The sequence below is a fragment of the Colius striatus genome, chromosome 15 (genome assembly GCF_028858725.1).
Source record: "Colius striatus isolate bColStr4 chromosome 15, bColStr4.1.hap1, whole genome shotgun sequence".
NCBI lineage: Eukaryota > Metazoa > Chordata > Aves > Coliiformes > Coliidae > Colius > Colius striatus.
The window spans coordinates 10,671,562-10,698,469 of NC_084773.1; the positions used below are offsets into that span (position 1 = coordinate 10,671,562).

The 26,908-nt window shown below is 46.1% G+C and overlaps 1 protein-coding gene across 2 annotated transcripts in view; it reads left to right on the top strand.

Moving 5' to 3' along the window:
* Window positions 1-25,750, top strand: part of MGLL (monoglyceride lipase) — a 70,186-nt gene extending 44,436 nt beyond the window's left edge. For both annotated transcript variants that reach the window (XM_062008291.1, XM_010198859.2), the window contains exons 4-8: window positions 8,436-8,572; window positions 10,047-10,157; window positions 15,614-15,703; window positions 20,911-21,126; window positions 22,078-25,750. In XM_062008291.1, the coding sequence (XP_061864275.1) occupies window positions 8,436-8,572; window positions 10,047-10,157; window positions 15,614-15,703; window positions 20,911-21,126; window positions 22,078-22,203 (680 nt within the window). In that variant the 3' untranslated portion in view covers window positions 22,204-25,750. The remainder of the gene's footprint in view (window positions 1-8,435; window positions 8,573-10,046; window positions 10,158-15,613; window positions 15,704-20,910; window positions 21,127-22,077) is intronic.
* Window positions 25,751-26,908: the final 1,158 nt, after the last annotated feature.

The following is a 26,908-nucleotide window of genomic DNA, read 5'->3' on the forward strand; positions in this document are numbered from 1 at the left end:
AGATGAAGAGATATTTTCATCTTATTGATAATGCTCACAGATCAGCATGCTAAAGGATCTGAAGAAAAGTCCAGAACCACATCAGGAAAAAGAAATATCAGTGGAGCTACCAAGACCTCATCCCTTCCTGCCAGTGTGCGTCCCTCCTACCAACACATATCAGATTGTTTATTTTGACTTTATGGATTTCTGTATTGTATTGTTCAGCGATGTAGCTGTTATTGACCTTTTGTTGTAAACTCATGGCCATGGGTAAAAATATTTATGTTTTCTTCATGTACCTTTAATTCTGAAATGTGTTGCTAAAGGCTGGCTGGTTCAAAAAAGAAAAAGGGGGGAATTGTAGGCACAGACGTAGCTTGGACCAGCCAGCTTGAATAAAGATGGTAGGGATAAGTTAATGCAGCTGGCATGCTACTTCAGAAACAGGTGCTGCAAGTTAATCAATTGGGCCCTGGGTGATCTCATGGGCAGAAGCAGCATATAAGGAGGTAGCTAGCAAAGGAAGGGTGGCTTCGAGTCAACTCTGGTGGTTGTACTACGTTGCCCCTGTACGTCTCTGCACGTGCATTACTTAGACCCTCTACGTCTTTGAGTGATTATTGCCTTCACAACAACAACAGAACACAAACACTCAGATGGGTTTGTTCAGCATGTTTTCATGAGCCACATGTTCCAGGAAGACTTTTAAGGAATTGGAATTCAGAGCCAAATTCAGCAACAGAATAAGAAATAGACAAGTCTTCTAAAGCCAAAAGAATCAGGATTGTATCCATTAGAGATGAATTGGCTCTTAACATTGACAGAAACTGTTTGCCTTGTTGGACAGAATTAATGACTGCTCTGATATGTACCAGGTCATTTTGTTTGTCATCTCCGGAGTACAGAAAAGATTTTAAATGGCTTCAGCAAGACAACTAGTTTTCTGCTTCCCAGCAATAAGGCAGAAATAATTTTAGTATAGAAAATGGTCTGGTTTGGGTTTTTTTCCCTAACCAAGACAACAAACAATATAACTCTGTGTGTGCACTATTCTAAAAATATCTCAGCTCTCCAAATGTGTCTCTGATGTGGGAGGAGAAGGCTTTCAGATTGCTGCATTCTTTGTATGAGGCAAGTGATTAAAAACTATCCAGCAAATGCTGAAAGAAAAATGATTTTCCTAACCTTGAGAATGAGGAGGGAAGCTGATGGGCTTGTGCACTCAGGACAAGACTCCTTTTTGGTAAGAGAGAACAGAATCCATCTGTAATTCTTAGTTAGTCCATACATAAAACATCAAAAGTGGAGAGATGCTTCTGTTGGGTCCCAAATCTAGTGTTTTTGCAATGTTTGCCTATTGCCATGGAAAACCTGGTGTATTTACTGTACCTACGGTGGTGTGAAAGAAGGGATGCTGAGGACTACCGAGATGGAGAAGAGTGGTCAAAAGTTGCTAAGGATAATCATGTGTTGAGCTATATTTCAGATCCCTGAGGAACATAAAGGTGAAAGCATTAGTGAAGGAGAACCCTTTCCTTTTAGTTCGGAATGCCTCCCATCTGATGTGGAATTGGTCCTCCTGGAAAAGCCACAGACCATAGGCTTGTAACAAACTCACAGCATAAAGCTTGTCAATGCTGTGGAGGAGGTCTACTCTGCAGTGTGCTCCACGATCCCATCTCCTGGTGGTCCAGATCACAGGCTCAGCACAAGCACTCCACAGCTCCTTTACAGCCTAAGCATTGATTTTTCTTCTTGTGGAAACCAGAGCTGTTGGAGAGGATGAGTGAGATGGTGCACAGCTAAGGCTTGGTCAGATGGACATAGGAAAAGTTCACTCCTGAGGATCAGCTACAAAATACACTCCAGCACAGCAGCTGATGTAGATGGCAACGTGGTCAGAGTCAAGGCAACATGGCAAATCCTAGGACAGCTTACTCTGCTCTCTCCTAGCTCAGGTGTCTCTGTCCAGCCTTTGCTGTCCACCTGCATGCAAAATCCAGAGTAGGTACATATGGAAGGCAGGCATTCCTGAATGCCCTCTGTGCATCAGACTTGATTAGGTTGGGGAATGGAAAAAGAAAAATGAAAGCTGAACAGGCTCCCTTGCTGTGGTGAGTCTGTTCTCAGGGCAAGGAAGCAGCTTTGTTGAGTAGGAATCTGCAGGATGAACTCAGAGGTGGTTCCTCTGTGTGTTTATCCTGGGAGTGGAACATTTGCTTTACATGTTACTGACAAAACAGGCACAGTCTGTTGACTTTTCCAGATGTTGATTGTCTTGCCTTGAAGCTTCTTCCTGTTGTTTTAGTTGTTTGTGTGTCTGAATGGTGGATTAGATGTACTGCTTGTTAAACAAATAATTAACCATTGAGAGCTTTGAAATCCAATATGTTTAATTAATGAGCTTTGCTCACTTGACAAAAAGGATGTGTTCTTGATTCATTACTAAACAAGTAGTTTTGTTTCAGTAGTAAACTGTTATGACAATTTGAAATGTTTACTAGTCCATTCTTTTTTTTTCATTAAACCCTTAAAAACAGCCAAGCAGAAAATCAAGGCTTCACACAACATTTGTTATGTAAACCCGTTATTAGTGTTGTCTTGTGTATTGTCTCACCCACATTCTCCATCTATATGCTTTCTCCCATCTCCTCCTCTGCAAAACTGTACTGCCTCACAGTCTGGGATTGGAGTTCATTGTTACTTTTAGACCTTGCAGTACCTTGGACCAGGGTCTGTGATGACACCCTGTAGTGCTGTGCAAGTGCAAAAAAAAAAGCAGTCCTTGCTCAGATGAGTTTCAGTGGATCTCATAAACACAGGCATCAGTCATAATGCCTTGTGACGCCACTGAATTAACTGCTGCACCGACTTCCAAAACTGAAACACTCTTGAAAACTCTGTCTGCTTTATCTTAAGTTCTGCCTCCAAGTCTGAATGCATTTTCTTTAGGGCAGAGAGGAAAACAAAGGCAGACAAGGGTCACTATCTCCCAGTCTATAGGGTCTGGATGTTAAAATTTGCTACTGAAGTGGTCCCTTCCCATAGCAGCAGGATGGCAACGTAGGTTGTGGACCACCACAGTGAGGTTGCCACCTGAGCAAGCTGCCACAAGCTCAGGAAGATCATGGGAGAGGAATTAGGTTGGCACATTGGCACCTTACACACCAGAGAGACATACAAATTTCTGTCACTGGCATCTGCCTCCCATGGACTCAAGACACAGAGTTGCTTCTCCATGTGGGCCACCTGCAGAGTGAAAATACCTACAAGATCTTTTAATTATGGTGTTTCTTGCCCTGACTCAGACAGTTTAGCAGCAGGGAGGACCTACTATTTTCACGTCTCTCCAGCAGCATCACCTGTGGGGAGGTGGGAGCAAAAAAAAGGGGATATGGGCTCACCTTCCCATATGCTGCAGTGTCCTACACCAGAGAGGAGCCAGAAGCCATCAGGAATAAAGCACATCTCTCAGAAATCTAATAAACACATAATACTAGTGTAAATACCTCATTTTCCAAAAGGCATTTAGGCATTTGCTTCAAATGGACTTGTCAGATTCCAATAAGCTTATTGGTCAAGGAGGCAATGAAAGAAGAGGCTCTTCAGCCTGAGCTTGGTTCTAGGCTTCCTTTGCACACTGCTGTCTGTGCTGGAATGTGCTGTTGCCTGCTGAGCCAGTGCTGAAGTGGCAGTTCTCACCTTTAACTACTTCTGAAAACCCCTGGCACTCCTGTGCTAGTGCCAATTCTATTCAGAACATATATATGCTGAGGGAGTGGTAAGCCTGGAGTGCCTGAGGTTCTTCTAACACTCCCTGTTCCTGGTTCTCCCACTTCAAAGTCTTGGAGTTGAATGTCTAGAGAGGAAAACAAACACAATGTGATGGATCCCAAGGCAGGAATCAAGCGAAACATTCCTCCTGATTATTGTTTCTACCATCAATTGGTTAGCATTTCATCCCACAGATACCAGTGATTGTGTCTTCACTGAGAGAACAATGGATCCAAACCATCCCCTTTCCCCCAAACTCAGAAACATCAAAATATAAGTCAAGATCCAGATTCTGCCTGGAAAATTACTGCTCCCCAGGCAGGTTTCTCATACCTTCTCTCTCTGATTTATGGCATTTCCATAATAAATAGGGAGCAAAGGCTGAAAAAACAACATAGCCCATAATTTCTGCTCTCCTGTGACTGTAAGCTTTAAGGAACAGCACTGAAATGGGTAACTCTACAGCAGGATAGCTGAAGTCAATGTTTGACCCTGTCTTTCCCCTGTCACCTCACTTCCTGTAGCAGAACATTCCCACTGAAGCTCTGAGGAGTGATTCAGTCCACACCTGAGTGCACAGTCAGGCTGTTCCTTTATCATGAGGGTTTGGCAGTAGGAAAGAGAAAAAAGATACGTATCATGTGCAGCTTACAGAAAAGCTGGTGTTTAGAACAGAAATTGTGCAAAAAGCTGAGGGTGGACAAGGTGTGTTGCCAGGTGCATCCATCCCTGTGGTGGATACTGCGTGCTCCTGTGCTCTCAGGTGTGCAGACACAGGCACTGCCAGGCTCTCCTCTTTGTCTAATGCTCTGTTGGTCTTATTTAGTGAATTTAAGGATGGATTTCTTCAGCTCTGATGTGGCCCCACAGCCCCAGCAAAAAGGTTTCGTGCTGGTGGAAACTCAGCACAACTGAGTGAATCTGCCCAGCAAGCCCAGAGCTGGGGTGTTCCTTTCTTCAGGCAGCTCCCATTTGGCCTTTACTGAAAGGCAGGGAGTGTAGAGTTGCATTGTGCTTTTTATGTATATGTTTCTTCAGCATATTTCCAATCTGACAGGGTGTAGCATTTCTTGAGGCTTGTGTGCCTATGTCAGCTGAATTATCTGGCCGCTTTGGAGTGGTTTTCAAAAGCAAGCCCCACAGCACAAGAGAATATGGGATTTGAAGAGTGGAGGGACTTGTAGAAGTATGCATTTGCAGGGCCACAGGATCCCTTACGCAGGCAGAGTGATACCAAAATGGGGATAATGCACTCCCCAGGACCCTTACACTCTCAAGTATTTCGTCACTGAACCTTCAGCTTTGTCTTCCTGCACAGCCAGGCAGTATTCTTCCATCCAGAGAGGTGTGTAGCTTTGGAGGATGTATAATCATAGGTGAAATCATTCTCTGTAAGCCATGCTCCCTGACAGGATTGACTGATCCTGAGTTACTGTTCTTGTCTGTACAGTAGCAGAGCTGCAGTCTAAGCAAGCTCATGCAGAAAATAGAGAGGGCAGAACTCAATAGCTGTTACATACCGGGCCAGATCACTGCAGGCATTATTCAGACTTTGAGCAAAGTATGTTCTTTTGCAGTGGTGTGTCTGGTTGGAAATGGAGGCTTAGACCTCCTAATTGTAGATTTGCAATTTGAAAGGATGTGGTTTGGATTCTCATTTCTAAAGGTTTACATCTAGGAAAGGTTGTTGACAATTACCTCAGGACAACCAACTTGAAACAGTCCCGCCCTGAGCCACTGCACACACATGACACTAGCACTGAATACCAGGTAGATGTGAAACCTGTTCACCAGTTTCTGAAAACCACATGTGTCAGGCAGGTGTGAGCTGGCAGTCACAGCTCTTTATAGATGAGCAGCTCATGGTCATAACCTCACATAGCCCTGTTGAAACCAGCATCCCCATGGAGAGTGTTGTGATGAGGAACTAAGGATTCTCATGACATTGTCTCCCATGGATGTTGTGTCACTTGGGTGTGGACCAGCATCTGGTTAGCTCCAGCTCCTGGGTGCAAATGGTTCCCCTTCTCTTGCATCCACTATATTGCCACTGGCACTGTGGAACCACATCAGATTCATTCGCAGCAAAGCCTAGAGTGAACAGCTTTTCATTGAGTGTGCACCTGACCTTTCCTTCTTAATAGCTTTAAAGCAAAAGATCAAAGAAAGAAATATGTCAATATTCTTGACTGTATTGATGTTTGGTTGTGCCCATGTCTTTTGTCTAATAGAAAAGGTCTTAGTTCCTCACCCTGAAGCTTTCTCAGCGGAGACATTCAAACTCGCAATAATCTCATTCTCTTGTGGAATAAGTTTGGTTTCATGGGGGGAAGAGAAAAAAGTAGTAAAATAAAAGAGCATGACCTAGCAATGCCATCTGGCTAAACTTGTGCAAGGGGCAGAGGTGATATCAAAGGAAAGACTTGCATGGCCTTCCTTTACCATATATTGCAGCCTTACTGCTTCTCAAGCACTGCTCTGGGCCATCTGAGTGGGAAAGAGTAGCTTAGTAGTTAAAAGCAGGGTCAGAAGGTGGGTTCATTAAGTTATTAACAAAAGCCCCCAAACCCAACAGGAATCTCATGAGATGCTTGTCATAGCTGTTGCAGAGGTATTTCTTGTCTTCCACAGTTGTAACTCTGACTACTGTGAGCAGTATCATTGTTATGTGGTAGGACCAGGGGATTTTCTCCATGCTGAGGATCAGAAAGGCTTTCCAGACCTGCCTTTGTCTCATCCAAAAAGAGAGCAAAGCCTCACAGCTCCACAACAGGGAGTCACGGCCCGTGTATAGACCTGAGCCACAGGAGTTTGCTACTTCTGCTTGCTTAGATGTCTTACAAAGCTAGTGTAGAGAAAGAGATACTAGAGTCAAGTGCAAGTAGCACTGGAGAAGAAAAGAAGTGGTAGTACAGAGTTCTGCCAAGAGTGTTCCTCTCTGTGGATTATTCAGCTCATATTAACGTGCTACATTTGAAGTTTAAATAATAGGCAGATTTGAGGTCCACAAAGTGAGTGGACTGGACACATATAAAAGTTGTGAAAAGCTTGCTTTCCATCTGTAATAAAAATCAGTTTAAAATTAATAGATCCAGTAGCCACACACATAGCTTCACTTCTGTAGATTACTGTAACGTGTGTTTTAATTGTCACTTTGATTTGTCACTGGTCACTGATCCGTGGAGGATGCTGTAGGAAATGGAGTGTATGCATGGGAAGTAGAACTGATAACAATGATCTTTATAATTGACCAGCATGGCATCTGTGGGTTTGTCTGGCAGAGAGCATGGCTGGTCGTAGTGTTCACTGCCAAGAGCCCCAGCTCTGGAGAGCACCTGGCAGGACAAAAGAACAAGTCTGGGATTCAGTTTTTCTTAGATGAGATGTATCTAGTCCTCAGTATGACTGTTGCCAGCAAAGCTAACTGACAAGCTTTGACCTTTTGGGCTGGGTAGGCAATGCTTTTCTTTGCTGATCACTAGAGAGGGTACCACCTAGCACCTAAACAGCTATGAGGCACTGCACATCCTTGGACAAATCATTGTCCCTTTGTGTCTCTAAGTGCCCACTGTAGAAGGCCTAGGGAGACACACAGCAGGAGGGAGATGTTTTCTGAGACTCCCTATACCCTATCCCATATGGATGGGATTTGTTTTCCCCTTCACAGTTTTCCTTAACAACCTACATGGAGCAGAAACACACAAAGAGACTGTTTTTCAGGAAGAACCCTGTTTGTGATAGATACAACGTGTGTTTGTGGTCAGGTAAACTTGCAAACTGCATCCCCAAGGTGGTATTAATTTCAAACCTTTGCAAGCTCAAAATTGCCTGGGACTGTGTTTGTGGTGGTACTGGCTCCACCTCTGCCAGGGATGGCTGTTCCCATGGCAACTCATCATCTCTCATTTTAGTCTTTCCCTTCCCTTTGATCAGACAAGATAATTCCCAGAGACAGAATGAGCTAACAGCATACAGGTCCAGTACAGTTTGCATTAACACTTGTTCAGGAGGAATATGCTGCTTGATGCTTTCTCGCTGTGGGCTGTTGCAACCACCATCCTCTCCTGAGGGTGCTCAACTTCATAGCAGGGAAGGTTTCCAGCCCACCTTGTGCTCCAGGGTATTCTTGAGAAGAAGCAGGACTCTGCACACCCAGGCACTGGAAAAGGCTGTGAGCATGGCCTATTAAGTTTATACTGACCATATCTAGTCTTTGGAATTTTTCTGTTTCTTGCCAAGACTCTACTCAGCAGTTGCTGCTGTTCATTGAGCCACCAGACCACAGCAGTTATGATCCCTGAGGGAAAGATCCTGTTTCCCAGCATGCAGTGACCCACCATCTCTACAGCAAGGCAAGACAGCCCTTCTGTTCTCCTCAGCCTGATGTTGAAGGCTGCAAGAGATCAGATTAGTACTCTTAGTTTTGAAGAACAGGTGGAAACGTGGGGAAAGATAGGATTCTCTCTTTTTTACATCAGATCATGAATACTATGGCACTTTTTAAATGTCTCTGTGCAGCTTCCTTTGTGTTTCTGCAGCACTCACTGTCAAGAGGTGACTGCAGGAGAAGGTCAAGTTAGGATGGTAACAGTTCAACAGGCATGGTTCTGCTTAAGCCTTTCTCAGTCACAACCACTGCTTCAAATGATGTAGGTGCCTGCTCTCCTCTTCCCCTGCAGTTGGCCACGGGCAGAGCGAAGGTGATCGGATGGTTGTCTCAGATTTCCACGTCTTCATCAGGGACAGCTTGCAGCACATTGATCTCATGAAGAAAGAGCACCCTGAGCTGCCCATTCTCATTCTGGGGCACTCCATGGTAAGCACCATCCCCTACCCCTCCCAGCAGCACCCAGGACACGTGCCATAGCACACTGGAAAGAACTCAGCCCACAGCAGGAAAAGCGGAACTACAAGCAACCTTCCCTCCTGCTTCATTCACTGATGGATTTGCCAGCATGCCTTAGCCCACCGGATCTGTCCTGAGTACAGTCAAGCCTTAACTTCTCTGTCTGGATCGTGGCCCGGATTGGGCACTAATTAGTGCCATTTGCAACAATGTGCTTATGTTGTAATAGGACCATTCATTCACACATGCTAAGTCCCACCACTGTCCTGCAGCATTGGGCTTCCTCTTTCATTTTAGCTGGTAACCAGGAGGTTAAGCCCTCCAAAGCTTTGTGAGCAGCTAGGGGATGAAGTACAAAAATACCCTGTAGCCTCATTCTGTTAAACAATCTTAACAGAAAAATGTACCAGGGATTAGGGCTGCAAAAACAAAGGCACTGATTTGGTGAACAGATCTAAAGTCTGATTCTGACAGCACAGGCCAAATCCCTTTATTCAAGCTAGCAATATTCCCACTGATGTCATTGATCTTCTCTCCCTGCCTTTCCAGAGGAGAGGAAAATGAATAAGTGCTTTGGGATTCAGCCCATGCTCAGATAAACAAGTGTTCTTGCATAAGAAGGCATGGCATGCTCTGAAGTGCTGCCCTCCAAAGCTGCCGTAACAAGGAGCTAATTTCCCAGTGAGGTCTTTGAGATGCTTCTCGCTCCTCCTCCATTTAACAAGCCCCTGGTTCTCCAGCGGCATGGAAGTTGACCAAATATTTCCCTTGGCAACTAATCCTCTGCAAACTCCTGAGCAAGCCAGCCAGATCCCTTCTCTCCCACCCCTCACACCGTCAGCCCATCTCCTCACGCGGGAGGGCTCAGTCTGGCTGGTGTTCAGCTCTAAAACCATGGCTGGGTGTTTGCTGTCAAGCCCTGGGCACAGCACTGTGAGGCTGAGGACTCTGAAGAAGAGAATATTTAACTTCCAGTAATTAGTGAAGATTTTCCCAGGCTGATGGCAGCATTGCTGTTGCCCAGGTTACCAGTGGCACAAGCACAGCATCTTCCCCATGCAGCACCAGTCTGCTGCGCTGGGAGAGCCTCACCTTATTTTTCAAGTCCCATCTGAAGTATCACTTCAGACCTTTTCTTCTTAGTCCTTTTAACTGGGGAGGACACAAGACATCCTAGGGACCTGACAGACACTGTGTGGAGAATGGAGTTCTGTGTCATGTGAGGGTTTATAGCATGAGAACAGAAACCACGTCTCCTCTCCCTTGCAAAACCAGTCACTTCTAGTGTCCATACTCCTCCAGTCTTCCTCAGTGACTACTCTGCACTCTTCCTGGGGCAGAAATAATTTGCTTGTTTGGACTAAAACCCTTAGGATTACTGTGTTAGATTATCATGAGATGTTGACACCTGTATTAAGCTGTGGGCTGTTATTTTCCATTGCAGGGCGGAGCCATCTCCATCCTGACAGCTAGTGAGAGACCCAGTGAGTTTTCAGGCATGCTGTTGATCTCTCCTTTAGTGGTAGCCAGCCCAGAAGTCGCCACTCCCATCAAGGTAAGAGCAAACTTGTGTTGCACCTAATCACCTTGCTGTCCCACTGAAGGAAACATGTTAAGAGCTCTAGCCTTAATATGCAGAGCCCTGCTGAGATCTGTGGCGACTGGGTACCAGTCAATCCTTCTCTCCAGGGCCTCCACCACAGTCCCACCTACTGTTTAAAGGAGAAGTGAATCCTGAACTCATCCAGAAACACTTATTTAAATGAGTTGGCTAATGATGCTGCCTCAGAGGTGACAGCAGACTGTGCTTTCTCCACCACACCCTGCAGCAGCCCACACAGTACTGTCCTTTCCCTTCCTCTCCTACAGTTTTCTTCCTGACTCATGCAGAGTCTGGTATAGTTGCAACACAGGCTTCTGGCTAAGTCAGGCCAGGGCTATTTTTGATGTTAGGGGGTTGACCAATTTCTAAACAAAACTAGAGCTCTTGAGTCCCAGGAATCCTTCCTGAGCCTCAAAGGACTCTTTCAGCTACAGCATCACTGCCCCAGGAGCGTCCCATTTGGTGTGGTACCACAGCTGGTTCTTGTCCACACCATCTCTTTTGCTTTGCATTTAGGCTGTACCTCCCTCCCATTCACATCTCCCTCCTAGAGCTATCTCTAATCCACGTTTGCACTGCCCAGTTTGCCCTTCCCCAGGGAGACTCTGCAAAGCGACTGACCCTCAGCTTGACCCTTCTTTCAGGATTTTTAGAAGAATATACAACAAGCAAAGGGAAGGACCAGCTAAGCCAGCAGGAAGGACAGACCATCTCATTCCCACAAGATTAATTTCTCCCTAGACTCTTCTCCTAGGACTAGCTTCTTGGTTGAATCTATTTCTAAGCCATTTCTCCTGCTGTTTTTTCTTCTGAAAGGAGTCAGATTGCCTCATCTTTCAGTATAATCCTGTCACACCTTCTGCTCTAGCCAAAGCCATCTACTGACCTCACAAATCATTACAAGCACCAAAGGATGCTTTTTAATCACCTCAATCTTCCACTGAATGAAACACATTAAGACCTCTAGCCTTTAAATGCAAAACCCTGCTGAGATCTACACCACCTGAATGCCAGTCAGTATTTTCCTTCTAAGTGCCTCCTCCCCAGTCCCACTTACTTTTCAGAAAAGTGAAACCTGAAGTCATCCTGTCTGGGAAAGCTTGTTTAAATAGGAGTCAAAGCACCAAAGCATGCTTTTAGGAAGCTGGGAGCTGATTCCTGACAGATAAGGCTGGCCCTGACTCAGCATAAGCATCTCATGGGCACCAATGCCCCTCTTTTTGCTTATTCTGGAAAGGAAAAAAGAATAAATGTAAAGGGAGGAAATAGAGTCTGGATCTGAGAGAAACTGTCAGACTTCTGTTTCTAGTCAAGTCAAGAAAATTGGAAAGTTTTTCCTTCTCCTAGAGCTATACCTTTTGCTAGATGCTAAACCCTTTCTGAAATAAGGACTCACCAGTTCTGTGGGAACTAGTATTATTGTAGTCTGGTTTCATGCAGATCTGTACCAGATTGTTGCTTTTCTTCAGTGCAGGAAATTCTGATCTCTAACTGAAGTATGTGCGAGGTGTTTATAAGGTCTCTTTCCTAGAGAGTCCCTCACATGGAGCAATACAAGTGCATAGTGAGCTTTTCTATTTTTCAGATCTATTGTTGTGACTCAAAAACAGAGAGAAAAAGTTGTTACTCTTGAAATCCCTCTGCTCTGCTTTATCAAATTTAATTGAAATCAATCCTTGAGTTGAAGAGGTACCTGCAAGAGGAAGGAGTGGAAGAAGGGGCAGTATTCCTTCTTAAGCCATGTTTTCCCACAAAGATGAGCTGAAAATACTTTGTGGGCTTTTCTTCCCTCCGGGAGCCAAAAAACCTTTCACTGGTGTTTGTGCCTCTGAGACACAAAGGCTTTGGTTTTCCCTTGGAACTGGTATGACTGCTCAGCCCTGGGCCATTTCCCAAGGACCACTGCATTCATCCTTTTACTGGGGAAGTTTCCAGCTCAGCGAGAATGTACCTTGGCTTAAATAAACAAGGGCTCAAGGCAAGAACAGTGGGCCAGATTGCACACTAGGTCCTTCAGTCTGTCATAGAAATACCTTCCCTTGCTGCTGAACCAGTTCTGGCAGCAGCAGAAATAAAGTGCATTTGCAGCTACATGCAGGAAAATCGAATTCTGCTCTTTGCAGAAACATAATTTGATCAATGCCCTATAAATCCTGTCTACCAATAGAAGCTTGCACTTGCAAATACAGCAGACAGAAAAGGATCTTGCTGCCCTCTCCCTTTTCTTCTTAACTAATCTGGATAAAATTCAGCTCTGAATCTTGAAAATCTCAAATGATGCAGAGAGGCAGGAGTCCATATGCTGGCAAGGGTGAAAGAGCATCTCCCACTACATTTCTGCTAGTGGATGCTTGGAAATCAGGTGGGCAGGACAACCCCTAGTGATTAATCCTGTACTGACCCTTGGCCCATTCCTTAAGGACTCAGTACACAGTAGTCTCTCTTTACTCTTTGTGTTTTCCATTTCACTTCTTGCTCATCTATCGCTTTCCAGCCTGACTGCACATCATTGTTGCAGTGTCTGAAGGTCTCCTGATCATTCAGCCTCAATCTGCACCCAGTAACAGTGTAGAGGACTGTTGTAAGTATATGTTCAAACTGGACGAAAGTACTATATTCAACCTCCTATTTTGGCTTTTATCTAGTCTGTTCAGTTTAGCAGAAATGTTAGTCATCAGATTCAAACATATATGAACTGAACATTTGGGAGCTATTCTCTCAAGAATCAACACTGCCACTTTGAACCAACAAGGAGATCAATTCTTCATCTGTCAAATCCAGCCAGCATTTCAAGAACACAGCTTTTAATTAACATCTGGCATGTCACAAACTGTGCTTACAAAATCAGTGAAGGCCCAGGGGAACCTTCTGAGCTTCTTATTGTAATGTAAAACTTTATGTTTCTGGCCATGACTTTGCCTCCAAAAATCACCAAAATTACATCTGAATTTTGAGGCTAGATTGCACATTGGAGAGAATGGAGCATTGCCTGCAGATCTGAAGAACTTTTGAAGGATGGTGGCAGAATCCTTTCACAATCAGTCCTATAGATCAAGATTAGTTCTGTCTGTGCTTCTAAAAGCTTTTATGCACACAGGGAGTATACATACATGTGCATGAACATCTGACATGTCTACATACAGGGCCTGGTGCTTCTCTTGTACAGGTGAACACTGGGAATGACTTCAGTGACATCACCAACAGTACATGCTGCTGTGGTCAGAAGCCAGCCCTGTCTGTGTGGCAGCTGAGCACTCAGCTTGTGACTTGGTTTGGCAAAACTCCAGATACGCGCCAGAACTTGAAGAACGTTTCCAAAGCATGTCACAGAGGCAAAGTCATCAGTAGGCTGTGGGCTTGGGATGATACACATATATAATTCAAACTAGAAAATGGCCATGCTGAACCCATCAAAAGCCTGTCTAGCCTGTCACCAACAAGGAAGAGCCTGAGAAAGAGCATATATGTGTAGTTCTCCTTCCCTTGTCACGCTTTCCCTGCCCTCAGCACATCGTTAGGCTGGTGTATTGTTGCTCATATGAGAGGATGATTCAAATTTATGCTCCTTCTGCAAAATCCCCATTTCAGATCCTTGGGAATACAGGTATTCACACATGTACCAAGCAGACAGAGCAGGATCCCCATGGGTGCTTCTGGTATCTGAAAGTCTGTCAACTAACTTCCTTCTTCAGCCATATTTAAAAGTAAACAAAACACTGATTACATAGTAGTATGGTAGGGATTGGAAGAGACCATCTAGTCCAACACTAATAAACGTGCCATCTTTTATATGTCATCTTGGACCTAAACATCAAATGTATCGATTTTGTGGCCAATATTCCAAATAGATCTTGAGAGAGCATCAGCTAGCCTCTCGTGCCAGGGTACTTCCCCTTGAATAAGCAATCATTAAGCATAAGCTCTTAAGTCTAGGTCCAATTTTAGGGCAGCCTAATTGCCTGAGGTTGTCATGATAATCTTTGGAGATAGGCATTATTTGGATGTTAGAGGAGTTCTGGGGGGTGTTTCTCTTACTTGCCATACTCTGTAAAGAAAGCCTAGGGCAATTACACTTTGTTCTAAGCCAAATATCTCAGCTGGGTGTCTGAAGTTATTTGGCATGTATCTGAATCATTGTGAGCATTTGGAGAGAAGACAAACTGGTACAGCACTGTCATTGCAGAGTCCGTAGGATTCATGAATTCCTCAAGCCATCAGTGCCTGGAGTTAACACAAATAAAGATGGCCCCACTCCTGCTTGTTTGTGTCATAAGCTCCAGTTTGCATTGGTGTGCATTTGTTACTTTACTACTATAACTCCAGACACCTCAGGAGAAGTAAATTTGGCTGACATAATGTTACAGCCAATGAGGGGCTCAATATACTGGGAGATAGTGACAGTGGTTCTTAGTCATGTCCATCCCAAGGTATGCACATGTTCCCCAATCTGCTGTGAGTCTTTACTGCTTTTCACTCCTGGGTGACTTTGATTTCAACCTTGCATTATTCCTCTAATATCATAATTACTCTGTCACATATTATCTGTGATCTAAATGTCAGGGAGTGCATCAGAAGTGATGACAAATCAGTGAAACCAGAGAACAGAGGTGACAGCCTACCTGCAAGTGTTAGCTGGGAACACAAAAGGGCCATAAAACAGACCTGCAAGCATTAACTGCATATTTTCTGACTTAAGTGGTCATCACTTAATTAAAGACAGCTATCAAAGAGCAGAGCAGAGCCCTGATATCAATGTGCTTGTAGTGCTATTGAAATGAAAGATGTTACCCTTTCTTCTGCCAGTGGTTTTGAGCTCGGGCTGCTGAATGCTTTTGTGTTTCATTCCCAAGAGACAAGAGAGCAATGGATTTCCTTAGCCAGTGCATGCACATTTTGCTGTTGTTTATTTACAGGTTCCCCAGAGAATATACTTATCAAAAAGAGTGCAGCCTAAGCAACTACTGCAAATTGCTCCAAACATCCCATATGCACTGCAGCCTGAAATCAAGAGCTGTGCAGGCAAGGAAGGGGCAGTAAAACAAGAGAACCCAGCCCTTCCAAAGACTGGAAGTGCCTTTTTCCTATCCAAGTGCTTAACTGAGACCTCCTTAGAAATTAACTTGAGAGTGAGAAAAAAGCAAAGTACGATGAAGTTGTGATGTTGCATGTGGACAGACAGCTGATGGCATTTCAGACTAGCACACCCACTCCCTGATCCCAGGAGCAGTTTAAACACTTTCTCTTTAAGAGATGGGTTTTAAATATAGGACAAATCTTTCTCCAGTATCAGTTGACATTACTCAACTATTTAACTTCCATGCTGATTCCCATCAGCTCAGGATTTGGCTCTCTCTGTTATCACTTTTGCTCTAACTAGCTCTTTAACTACTTGTTTTCCTCTCCCACAGGTTTTTGCAGCGAAAGTGCTCAACCTGGTCCTCCCAAACCTGTCACTGGGATCGATAGATCCGAACGCAATTTCCCGGAACAAGAAGGAGGTGAGAACCTTAATGCCATTCAAAGTCACTGCATAGTCAGCATCTTCTCCCAGTCCTGCCTTTTCTCTTTTAAAAAGAAGCAGGAGTGTTTTGCTAACTCATGAGGGCAAAAGCTATGCTGATGTAAAAAGGTGAAACGTCACTGAAGTCAGTAGAATTGACCGTTCTTCCCTTCGGTGCACTTTGTACCCAGAGCCACTCTGCGTACAAGCCATAACCTGTGGTACAGTTGCAGTGGAAAGCACGTGGGAATCATGTTTGTATCTGCTGCACTACCACCACTCTCACACAAGTTGCAAACACACTGCTAAAGTCAACTTTTCCAACCCTGCTCTTTGCAGTGAAATGGTGCAAAACCCTGCAGTCCTGGAGATCTGCTTTCCTGCTTACAAAGCAGGATCACGTTGTGCCAAATGCATTCAAACTGAGGAAAATGGCAAGCTTGCCTCAAAGACCTTGCTAGAAGGTCTTTTGGATCACACGCTGGCTCTGTACAGACTTTCCTAACAAACAATGTATTCTTGCTGCACTCAAGGTTAATATTTAAACAAGTTGCAACTGAAGCAGCCATTGAACCAACCTGGTTCCAGCTCCACCACCACAACTGTGCATGGAGCTGTTCCAGAGTGAAGTTTTTGTACTGTCTCCATATTGTGGGACTCTTCTCCCATTCATACCCACTCCTGGTAATAACGACTGCAGCCTATTCATGCCATCACTGGCAAACCCAGATGCCATTGCAACTGCTGCTACAACACAGAGCAAGAGTTTTTCTTTCTCACTGTTGTGTGAGAAGTGAGAGGAGACACAAACTTTAAGTAAATGAAGGTGCTTTGTCTGAAGCCAGAACTTGGTGCATTTCAGAAGTTGATTTGGATGATGGAAAGATAGCAAGATAGCAAGAAAGCTTCACCGGTGCAGCAGTCAGTTGTTCCTGTCCTCCCACATCAGCTCACATCTCTCTGACAGAAGCTGTAATTTTTCCTGCTGTTCATGCAATGGTTCATTTCTTAAGTAGCAGTTAATAAATCGCCTTCCTCTGAGGAGGCAGCTCGACTGGCATTAGAAGCAGAAGGGATCAGGAGCAAAGACGATGTCAGATGTCAGTGACTGTGTAAGTGTAATGCATTCAGCCTTGGCATACCCCAGCTCTTCCAGCCAGCCATTCAGTAAACTGGAAAGCAAAGAGTCTCCCAGAATAGCTTTTAGGATTGTTTCTCTATCTCTGATAGAGAGTTTTTTGGTCAAAGGACTTTGAGTTCACTTATCTGTGAAGATGAGTTGAAGGCAGAAAGATGCAAGGAGCTGAGAAAAGCAAGATACAGAGTAGGTCCCAGGAAACCATCAGGACTAGCATGGAGCGAGCTCACCGTATGACATATGTTCTTAAGTACCATATGAGGCTGCACAAAACATATAGTTGGGAAGAAGGCTGATTCCAGTCAAGCTATAGAAACCTGTTCTTAATTACATTCAGCTGCCACAGCTTGGTGCATGTAATTGAGAGAAAAGGTTTAAATTAGACGACGAGTTCACTAAAATGACACAGAGGAAAGTTTCCACTTCTGCATTTGTATTTAGAGGGAAAAAGCAAATAGTGCTCTGGAGAAGGAGAAAAAATTGAGACTGTAATCCCCTACCTGAAGAGTGAGTGTGGCTGGGACATGGGGCTCTTTGCCACTGGTTTGGTACGTGGGACTTGAACTCTGTGCCACAGCTGGTCCTTAAGGGCAGCAGTTTAAATACACTCCCGACAGCTGTATCCTCTGCTGGAAGATGCTAGGGCTGCACTAAATAGCTTTACAGGAGAAAAGTGATGATGTGGGGACATCCTGAATAGTAATGCATGCAGAAAGGCATCAGTGAGCTCCCTTAATTTGGTGCACAACATTGACACAGCATTTCCATGTTGGGGTGATGTTAGGAATCACCACAGCAACCACTGGACATAGTTTACAATAAAGGTTGTTGTGTTGCCTTTCTGCCCAAATATTTGCCGCTTCTTCCTCTGTTCTATGATGCTTCAAGTCTCAAGAGCTTCCTTTGAACATTGTTTTTCCTCTGCCCTTTCCCTTCTCATGAAGCAAGGGAAAGCCTTTTGCAGTGGATAAAAATGTAGGTCTGCTTCATTAGAGTCTGCTTTTGGACTCGAGATGCACAGCTTCAAAGCACACAATGTGCTGGAAACATCCATTATTTATGTGTTAAACATATTCTCCTGCCAGACCAACTTTCTATTCTCTAGAAATATTTTTGGGACACCATCCAAGAATTTCCTGATGAGTTTGTGTTCCCAGCAGGCTGTCCTCAGGGTGTAGGGACTGAAACACAGAATGGTATAGCGATCTTTGTTTGATCTGTTTGCTGTATCAAATGCAAGAAACACAAAAGAGAGCAAAAAGCAACCTTAAAAACCCAGTCCTGTTATTCCAGAGAGGAATAACATCACAGGGGCAGACATCCCTTTACCCCATTAATCTTTGTTAGCTGTCGTTTGGTTTCAGTGGAATTGCCCCCCTGATTTTATCCTTGCTCCTGCAGACTCCACATAGGATAAGGCTGCAATTACCTTGTAATGAATTTATTGCTCTGCAAAATGCAAAAGGAAGATGCAGACCTCAAAGCAGGGAATGTAGTGTAGCAGGAGCCCCGAGGATGGCTTCTGTCTTAGAATTAGGTAAAGAGAAAAAAGAACTGTTGGGCTCCCTGGGTCAAGGATTCCAGTTCATTGACTGCGAACAGGATCCTCCCCCTGCAATCCTGATTGATCTGGATTGGGTGATTATTTTTCCCCCTTCCATTATCTATACAATAAAAATTGTTGGCTGCTCAGTAGCTTAAAAATCCCTATTCTTTCAGAAAAGAACAAGAGAAAGAGAGAAACCTATTGGGTCCTTCTCTTAGCATTTATGGGGCTGGGGAGGGGGCCAGCTAACATGATTTCATCAATATTGTTTTACCCCATGGAAAGGGAACTTCTGTCAATCCATGCACTCACCCTTCCTGATTCCTGCCCCCTGCAAAGTGCCTCATTTGTTAGCTTCAATTAAAAAAACAAACAAACCCTAAAGACTAAAAGAAATGCGATCTCAAAGCTGTGTTGCTTTAGTACAGTGCTGTGACACAGATCCAGACAAGTAACTCCCAGATTAGGGTGAAGCCAGTTGCTAAGTAGCCAGTGCACCACCGTGGGTTTGCTCAAAATGCTGATGAAAAGTCAACGTGCTTGACTGAAAGAAACATCCAGCCAGCTGTCATCAGGAGAGCCAGCAACACCACATCGAGCAGGTGGCACTTGAGAAGTCAGAGCTGACCTTGTTCCATGAGCATGTACACAAAGGGATGCTCCTTTCTAAACACAGGCAGCTTCTTGCCCCTGTGGAGCACTTTGCCAAGTAGGGATGTATGGCAGGCAGGCAGGCTCAGTGCTGTAGGGCAGGGAGGACACAGGTGGAGGTTTCTGCACCCACGAGCTTGTTGGACACTGGGAGGGTCTATGTGGAGCCAAGAGGAGCACATGCTGCTCAGCCTCTGCTTCCCAGAGCCTTTAGCAGGAGCAGAGGACGCTCAGCATGTCTTAAGAGTGTGCTCTCAGTGTGCAGGGGCCCTTGCTTCCTTGAAAGGGAGATACTATGTGTGATGAGAGACTTCTGTCTTTGCCTCCCTGCCAACAACTACCCCTCCCTTCAGATTAGCCACAATCTCGCATAGAGGCCAAACAGAAAGATGGCCTTAATCAAATACTAGAAACATCTGCAGCATCCAAGAGTCCCTACATGAGTGCCACAACTTAAATTTATGTGATCTAACTGCAGCACAAATTAGAGTGGCTCTACAGCTCTTTCTCTCCTCAGCAGTGTGGTCTGGGACTGAAGGGTGCCAGCTACTAATAGCCCCAAATTCTCACCCACTCCTTCCACTTGCTGCCCTTGAGGACAGGAACTACAAATTCAAACAGCAGGAGGTGGTAAGGACTGGAAGCAAGAAGGTGATGGAGAAAGACCTGTGAGCACCAACATGCCTTGCTACCAGGCCCTTTTCCAGTGCTCTGTGCTCCTGCACATTTGAGTCCTCTGGCAAATTAATGTCCCCAGCCAAGAAAGCCTCACCATGTGGCGAGTGTCCTTCTGCCACCACGATAATCTCATCTCACAGGGAGATGAATGCAGAATCCCCTCCCAAAGCTACAGTGCATGTCTGTACCTCCCTGGGGTGGCCTTGGGGTCACCTCCAGCCCATGGTCCTCTTAGGGCAGGCATGTGCAGCAGCAAGAGGGCCTCAAGTTTCTGCCAAGTGAGGGAGAATTTGAACAGACCCCAGTGCCTGCGAGGATAAGAGGAGACTGTTTTCAGCTAACCTATAAATAACCATCATTTCTATAAACATCTGCCGGGGTTGGGAGAAACTGGAGGCTGTGCCAGAGACCAACCCATAATCAAAGCATTCTGGCAAATATTGAGATGGCAGTGGCTGTGTGGGCCGTCTCCATGTACAGTATACAAATATTTACTGTAGATTTGCCTGCTGCAGTAGCTCCTCATTCCGAGCAACTTTCTGCACCAGCTCTTGCACATTTTTATCCTCACGCTCTGGCTGAGCAAGTTGTTGACTTTGGTTTCTTTACCTGTCACCTAATACCATCATTTGCTGTCTCACCTGTGCACACTTTGCACCTGGAGAGGACCCCTCAGCATAAGGGTTCTTGGCAGTCAGATGCGTCAGTTGTCTGTAGGTTCGGTCATGGTCTTCATCACCAGAGAGGGAAGGTGAAAGAGAACTCAGCAGAGAGGATAAGGACCAGGGCAACATCAGCTTTCAAATGACACAGTCTGAAGAGCCCTCTGCAGAAGAGATGTCATGTTGGAGTGACAGAAGGACATGGCAGAGGAGGAAAATGCAGGCAGGTGCCTCGACAGTAACAGTCTTTGTCCAGCACTGGTTGGTTGCCTGCAGAAGGAGCTTTGGCTTCAGTATTTGCCAGGGATGCAAGAGACAATCAACAGCAAGGAGCAAGACAGGTTGTGTTAGCAGTTCTGGGTAGCCATAGTAAAAACCTCAACCTTTACACTGATGGCAGGATGTACTGACAGGGTAGGAAACGGCTGTAAGCCAAGGGAAGAGGCTCCTCACCACCAGGCTGATCTGATGTGTCTTTTCCACATGAAATCAATATTGCTAACCTTAAGTTTCCTCCTTCTTCCTGACAGATGGAGTCATACACATCTGATCCTTTGGTCTACCATGGTGGCATGAAGGTCTCCTTTGTCATCCAGCTGATGAATGCCATTGCCAGAATTGAGCGAGCTCTGCCCAAGCTGACTTTGCCCATCCTGGTGCTACATGGCTCCTCTGACAAGCTCTGTGATATCAAAGGGTCCTATTTACTGATGGACACAGTGCAGAGTCAGGATAAAACACTCAAGGTCTTCTTGTTTTCTTGGCTTTTAAGGGTGTTACCCTGTCAGTGTTGGTGTGAGTGTGAGTGACTGTGAGGGGCAGGCAGCCTGCTGAGCTCTGGAGAGCTGGAGGCAAAGCAAGGCTGATGCACTGGTGAGACTGATAGGTTGCAGCCCCTTTCGCCAGGAGGTGGCCTAGGTGCAGCCCTCCCTGGGCAGAGTGTGGTGGCCTTTCAGCACCTGCAGGCAGGAGGTGGTGGGTGATCTCCAGACCTGAGCCAGGGGTGGCTGTGTACCTAGAAAGGCTCTCAAACATGCAACAACTGGGTGTAGATGTAGAGCAAGGCTCATAAGCAGATAAAGTGATGACCCCAAGAGCTCTTCTGAGCAGTACCAACTGTGTGGGCACCAACCTCACCTCATGCCCCGGTGTGTAAAGGTGCAGGGGGACCTTTCCAGAGCTCTGCACCACAAAAGGCACTTCACATCTGCGCATTTCAAGAGAGCCACAGCTGATTAACCAATTGTTAGCACATGAATGAGCCTGAAAGAGAGACAGGAGACCAAGGGGAAGCTTTTGTCATTGGAAAAATAACTGGATAGTCTAGGCATAAAAGGAGTAAAATTGCACAAGGCATGATGGGAACATCCCCCATTGTCCTTTAAACTCCAAGTATTTCCTCTTCCTTAGTGGGACAAGAAGCAAGAAATGGATGGGGCTGGGACATGCATTATCTTCCTGGAGGGCACACATCAAGCTGCAAAGCCAATGCCTTCGGGCTCACAGAGGGCCAGCACCACCAGTGCATCTCTTTTATCTCACAACCTGCTCCACCTAGTGAAAAAAACCCCTGACAAGGTGTGGGCAGGATGTGTTGGACCTGTGGGTGTTGATGTGAGGGGACTGACTGAAGGCTGTTTTGTTTATGTGGGTCATTTTTTTTGCCACACTCATCCCTGCTCTCTCCCTGGTTGCAGGTGTATGAGGAAGCCTATCATGCCCTCCACAGAGAGCTGCCCGAGGTCTCTACCTCTGTCTTCACAGAAATACTGACATGGATCAACCAGAAGGTCCCAGCAGCTGGAGAGACCAGCCATACCTAAGAGCAGTTGGGTTTGCAGCTCTTGCTGGCATTTCCTGGGAATAGATGTTTTTCTTAACAGAAATTTCTGTGAAAAAGATCCAATGTGGAGGGACTCTTGGGATATTTTATCGTGCACAGCGTAAGGGAGGGTGGGGGGAGAGGCACAGGGTGGGGCATTATTTGCTGATGTAAGTGGCCATGGATTCAATCTGGAGAAGAACTGAGAGCTGTGGGAGCAGCCATCAAAGCTTTCCAGGTCAGGTGACTTTACTGAAAAGCCCCTCACCCACCAAACTCCCCCCACCACTTCCCCTTTCTCTGCTTTCGCTGGGTTCACAGGGGTGTATTTATACTGCAATAATTTTTGGTATGTTAAAGAAGTCAGTATCTTCCACTTAATGGTTTTGATTCCAGGTGCATACAGTCCTTTCCCTGTCCCCACCATCCAGTACCTTAAAAGCCCTGGTCCTTGAGAGGAGAGCAGTAATGAAGCTGCTGAGTAATGAGGAGGGAATAATGATGGAGCTGATGGCTCCCTGAAGGTGAAAGGCTGGTTTTCAAGGTCAGACCTCTTCGGATACTGCTTTTATAAACAGGCCTGGCCAGGGAAGAGCAGAAAGACAGCCTCTCCCACCGCCTCTGTGAGTTTGCACTTGGGAAAGCTTGTTGAACAGCTCTTTAATTTTCATCATCAGAGCAAGATCCCAGAGGGGAGAGGAGAAATGTGGAATCAAACTCACTTAGCACATTCAAAAACCATGCTGTTCCCAATGCCAAACCTCATCTCCTCTGCAAAATGAACCACTCTGTAAATATTCCTAGGGGCTACTTTTTTACCTTCCTTTTTCCCCCCTCCTTTTTTTTTTCCTTTTGGAATTGTGCTACTGAAACTGAAAAAGCAAAGTCAAAGTTATAAGAGAATATAGTAATATATGATGTATATAAAAGTGGCTGGGAGCTGGGAAAGAAATGGGAGGAGAGCTTAAAGAAGGAGTTGTTCCTTCTCTTGGCAAAGAATAATGTTGTCCTACCGGGATCCAGTCCTCTCATCATAACTTTACAGTCATAGTCTGTTGTTTTCCTTCATTAGTTGGAAAATGTCCTGAAAATACAGCTAGAGAGAAGTGCAGAGCATCTGGTGGGTGGGGATTAGCAGTGGGTGTCCTCATGGTCCACTGCTTTAGCAGGAGACTCACGGCGTGAGCAGAGATCCCATCCAAGCTCATGCCCATCTCCTGATCCACACAGCCACGTCTGGGGCAGAGCAGTGAGCAGAGGGGCTGAGCTCACCCCTTCAGGCAATGTGGGGAGCTGGAGGCAGAGAGTAGGGTGCAGTTGTCCATCCCACTTCTCCCTTGCTGCACTGGGGGCATCCAGGGGCACCAGTGTATAGATGTCATGGAGGAGCTTGGGGACTGGTCCAGCGATGTAGACAGGCCAAGTCCTCCAGCTGCCTGGGGCTCTGGTAACAGCAGAGTAGTCTTAGGCTCAGTTACGGAGCAGTCTGCCTGGGGTGATGGCACTAGCTCTGAATGCTGAATGGTCTGAATACATGTCCTGGCAATAGCCAAAGTGAAGGGGTTTGACCCCTTCCTCCAGTTCTGTAAGAAGAAAATGCCTGCAAATGTTGCACTAGGAGAGAGTGGGGCATGTCCTCCAGTGCCCAGCCAGCCCCCTCCTGCCTTCCATGGCAGCAGTGGGAGCCGTGGCCATGTCCTGAGCCGCCGTCCCCAGGGCTGGATCCCACCTGTGACAGTTGCAGGGGTCACCCTCCTCTCCTCCCCTTGAAACCAGCTCTGGCAAGATTCAGGAAAGGGACCTTTGTGCAATAACAGTCAGAATCAGGGCTCAGTCCCAGCAGCATGGGTGGATGAAGGATGTGTGGATGCAGGTTATGTCCTTGTAATTGTCCTAAGGGGCCCAAGTGAGGAAAGCTCTTTTATACAAGATGATCCAGGCACCTTCACACTCTTCTTGCCTCTGAAGAGAGGAATGAGCTGTAGTTCTCCCAGTGATGCCAGCTTTGATTCAAATGTCATTCCAGTGCAATCAGCTGCTCTCACCAACCCTTTCTAAACCTCTGGTGACACTTGTTATGGGAATGAGAGGTAATGCAGGGCTCACCTGCTCTACACCTTCCAGCAGCCTAGCTTGTTGCAACTTCTTTTCCTTGAGCAAGATCCCTCCTTGCCAGATGCTACTAGGGAAAGGCAGCAAGAACAGAAACACTACAGTAGTGATAAACCTCACCTGCTTCTTCAGCTGGAAGGGGAGGCAAGTAGGCGTGATGCAGCGGTGACAGACATTGCGGGGGTAGGAGCCAGATGATGACTTAGGGATGGGAATTTTGAAAGCACTTTTTCTGAGGAAGTCAGTAAATCAATACCCACATTCTTTACATCCCTTCCCAAATTGACAAGCACTTTGCAGGGTGGGGGTGGGTGGGAAGTGACCCTCCAGCAGGAAGGTCAGAGCCCATCTGCTCCCTCCAACCTGGCTTCAGGCAGAGGAAAGTCAGTGGTCAGTGCCTTTGCTAAAATGTGTCCTTTCACCCAAGAAACATCTGCAGCTCAGCAGAAATAAAAGGAAGCCAATTACGTTGGTCTGGGGAAGACTTGCCCCTCTGTCTAGCAAGGCTCAGCAACGGTCTGGGCGGGGGGGAAGCTATGTTTGAAAATCAACAAACAAAAAGTTGAACAACAATAAAAAAAGCCAAATAAGCCCCAAGCCCTAGCCCAGCAGGGGCTAATGTCACCCTCAGTTCTCTGAAGAGTTATCTTCTGAGGTGACTAACACAGGGAAACCTACCCAAAAACAAACCCCTGGCAGCCCACCCCCAGGCAGGCTGATGAGCAGAGTGGAAGCAGCCCCTGTGCAGGTGTGGAAAGGAGTGTGGAGGGCAGGAGCCTGCAGCCAGTCAGCCTGGGTGGGGATGCTGAGTTGCAGCGGCTGCAGCTCCGCCTGTGCATTTCAGCTCAGGCTGCCGGTGCTGATCCCTGACCCTGCCCGTAAGCTGCTTTATATTGACCCAGTTAGGTTTCAGCATGCCCTGGAGGAATTCTTCCTTCGCTGAGCAGATCAGTAATAAGCAGAGCTGCTGCCAAGGGAAATGCAATTAAGCCCTGTTTTCAGAGGGCAGGTACCACTGGCAGGGAGCACAGGCGGCCTTACCGATGCGCCTTGGAGAGGAGGTGGCACTCACGACTGAGCAATAGCAACGTGTAACTACTGTATATATCACCACCTGTAGCACTGAGAGACCGCTCCCCACTGCCTAACCCCACACATTTTCTATCTGGCCTGTTCTTTTTATACCACTCACCTTCACACCGCCAGCACAAACCCATTGAGATCACATTTACTTTTCCGGGTAGTTTCTGAGCTTGTCTCTCTTGTTCTGTTGTGTTCCAGTTCAATAAAATATGTTTATATATATATATACAAATATAAAAACATATATACATACACATGTATTTTCAGTGGGAAAAAAAACATATACAAGTTTAGGATTCTTAAAGGAATACAATGTATATTGCAACTAATAATAAAGTTATGTTTTCTGAACAGAGCGTGTTTGAGGGCATCATTGGTGACTGCCATCTGTCCCAAGAGTGAGAAGGGAAAGGCAGAGAGATATTAAATTGACATTCAGCTTGTGGAGGAAGGGGCTGCAGCTCCTGGGTGCTGCTGAATTGCTGGTGTGGCCAGCACCTGCTCCCCAGCCAGCCCGGGGACAGCCCTGTCTCATGGAGGCCAGAGGTTCCCTTTCTGCTTCAATGTCAGCTTTTTGAAGACCCCTGAAACCCAGAGTCTTGTACCGCTATTTGCTCTAGCCCAGAGCAGCACAATGAAAAATGAGCTTGGGCACTGGAGGTGCAGGGTGTCTTTTCATCTTACTTTGAGCAGGGCTCTCTGGGTAGTCCCAAGGAAAGCTACTTTTGCCCTTCCCAGAATCAGAGCTTTTTTTCTTACTTGCAGCTGAGGTGCTAACTCAAAAAAACCCACATTCCCTGGCCCAAGTGCTTCCCCTACCACAGATAAAACAGCAATCTTGAGCTGGTGGAGAAGCCTGGAGTAACAGGCTGGCTCCACCTGCTTCCAGACCTGGTTCCCACACTTTTACAAGCCTGTTAAAGGGTTTTATTGGTCGTGAGCCATATCCAGTTTAAACAGGAAGCATCTGCACCGTAGACAGGAGTGGCAGCCATCTAAATCCTACCCTTTACCCCCAGGTGCAACTCCAGAGAGGGCTGGGGTAGCAGGGCTTGCTGCCCTCAGCTCCCAGGCAGCACAGCACAGTGTCCACACGCCAGTGCCAGACCTGGCCCAGCAGACACACCATGGTAGCAAGGAACGTCAGGATTAACAAGGTCTGCTTTAACACCAGCAAATCCCCAGCTCTGTCCCTTGGTATCTGAGCATGTCATGAAGTTCCTCCCAGCTTTGAGGCCACCGGCGTGCCGTGGGACAGGGCCCGGCCCCGTGAGCAGCACCGGCACAAAGGAGCTTTTTTGGCAATGCCGTTCTCCTGGTGCCACAGCTGTCACCGCCAGGGGTGGCTGTCCTGTTCCACAACCACAGACCAAGGAAAAGCTTTGCCAGTTGCCCCAGAGCGAGATTAAACACAAACGAGGTTAGATGTTAATCACCTGACTGCCCAGTGTTACTAAGGGAAAGAGAGCATGAGAGAGCATGAGCCTCCCTCCAGGGGGGCTTTTCTAGGG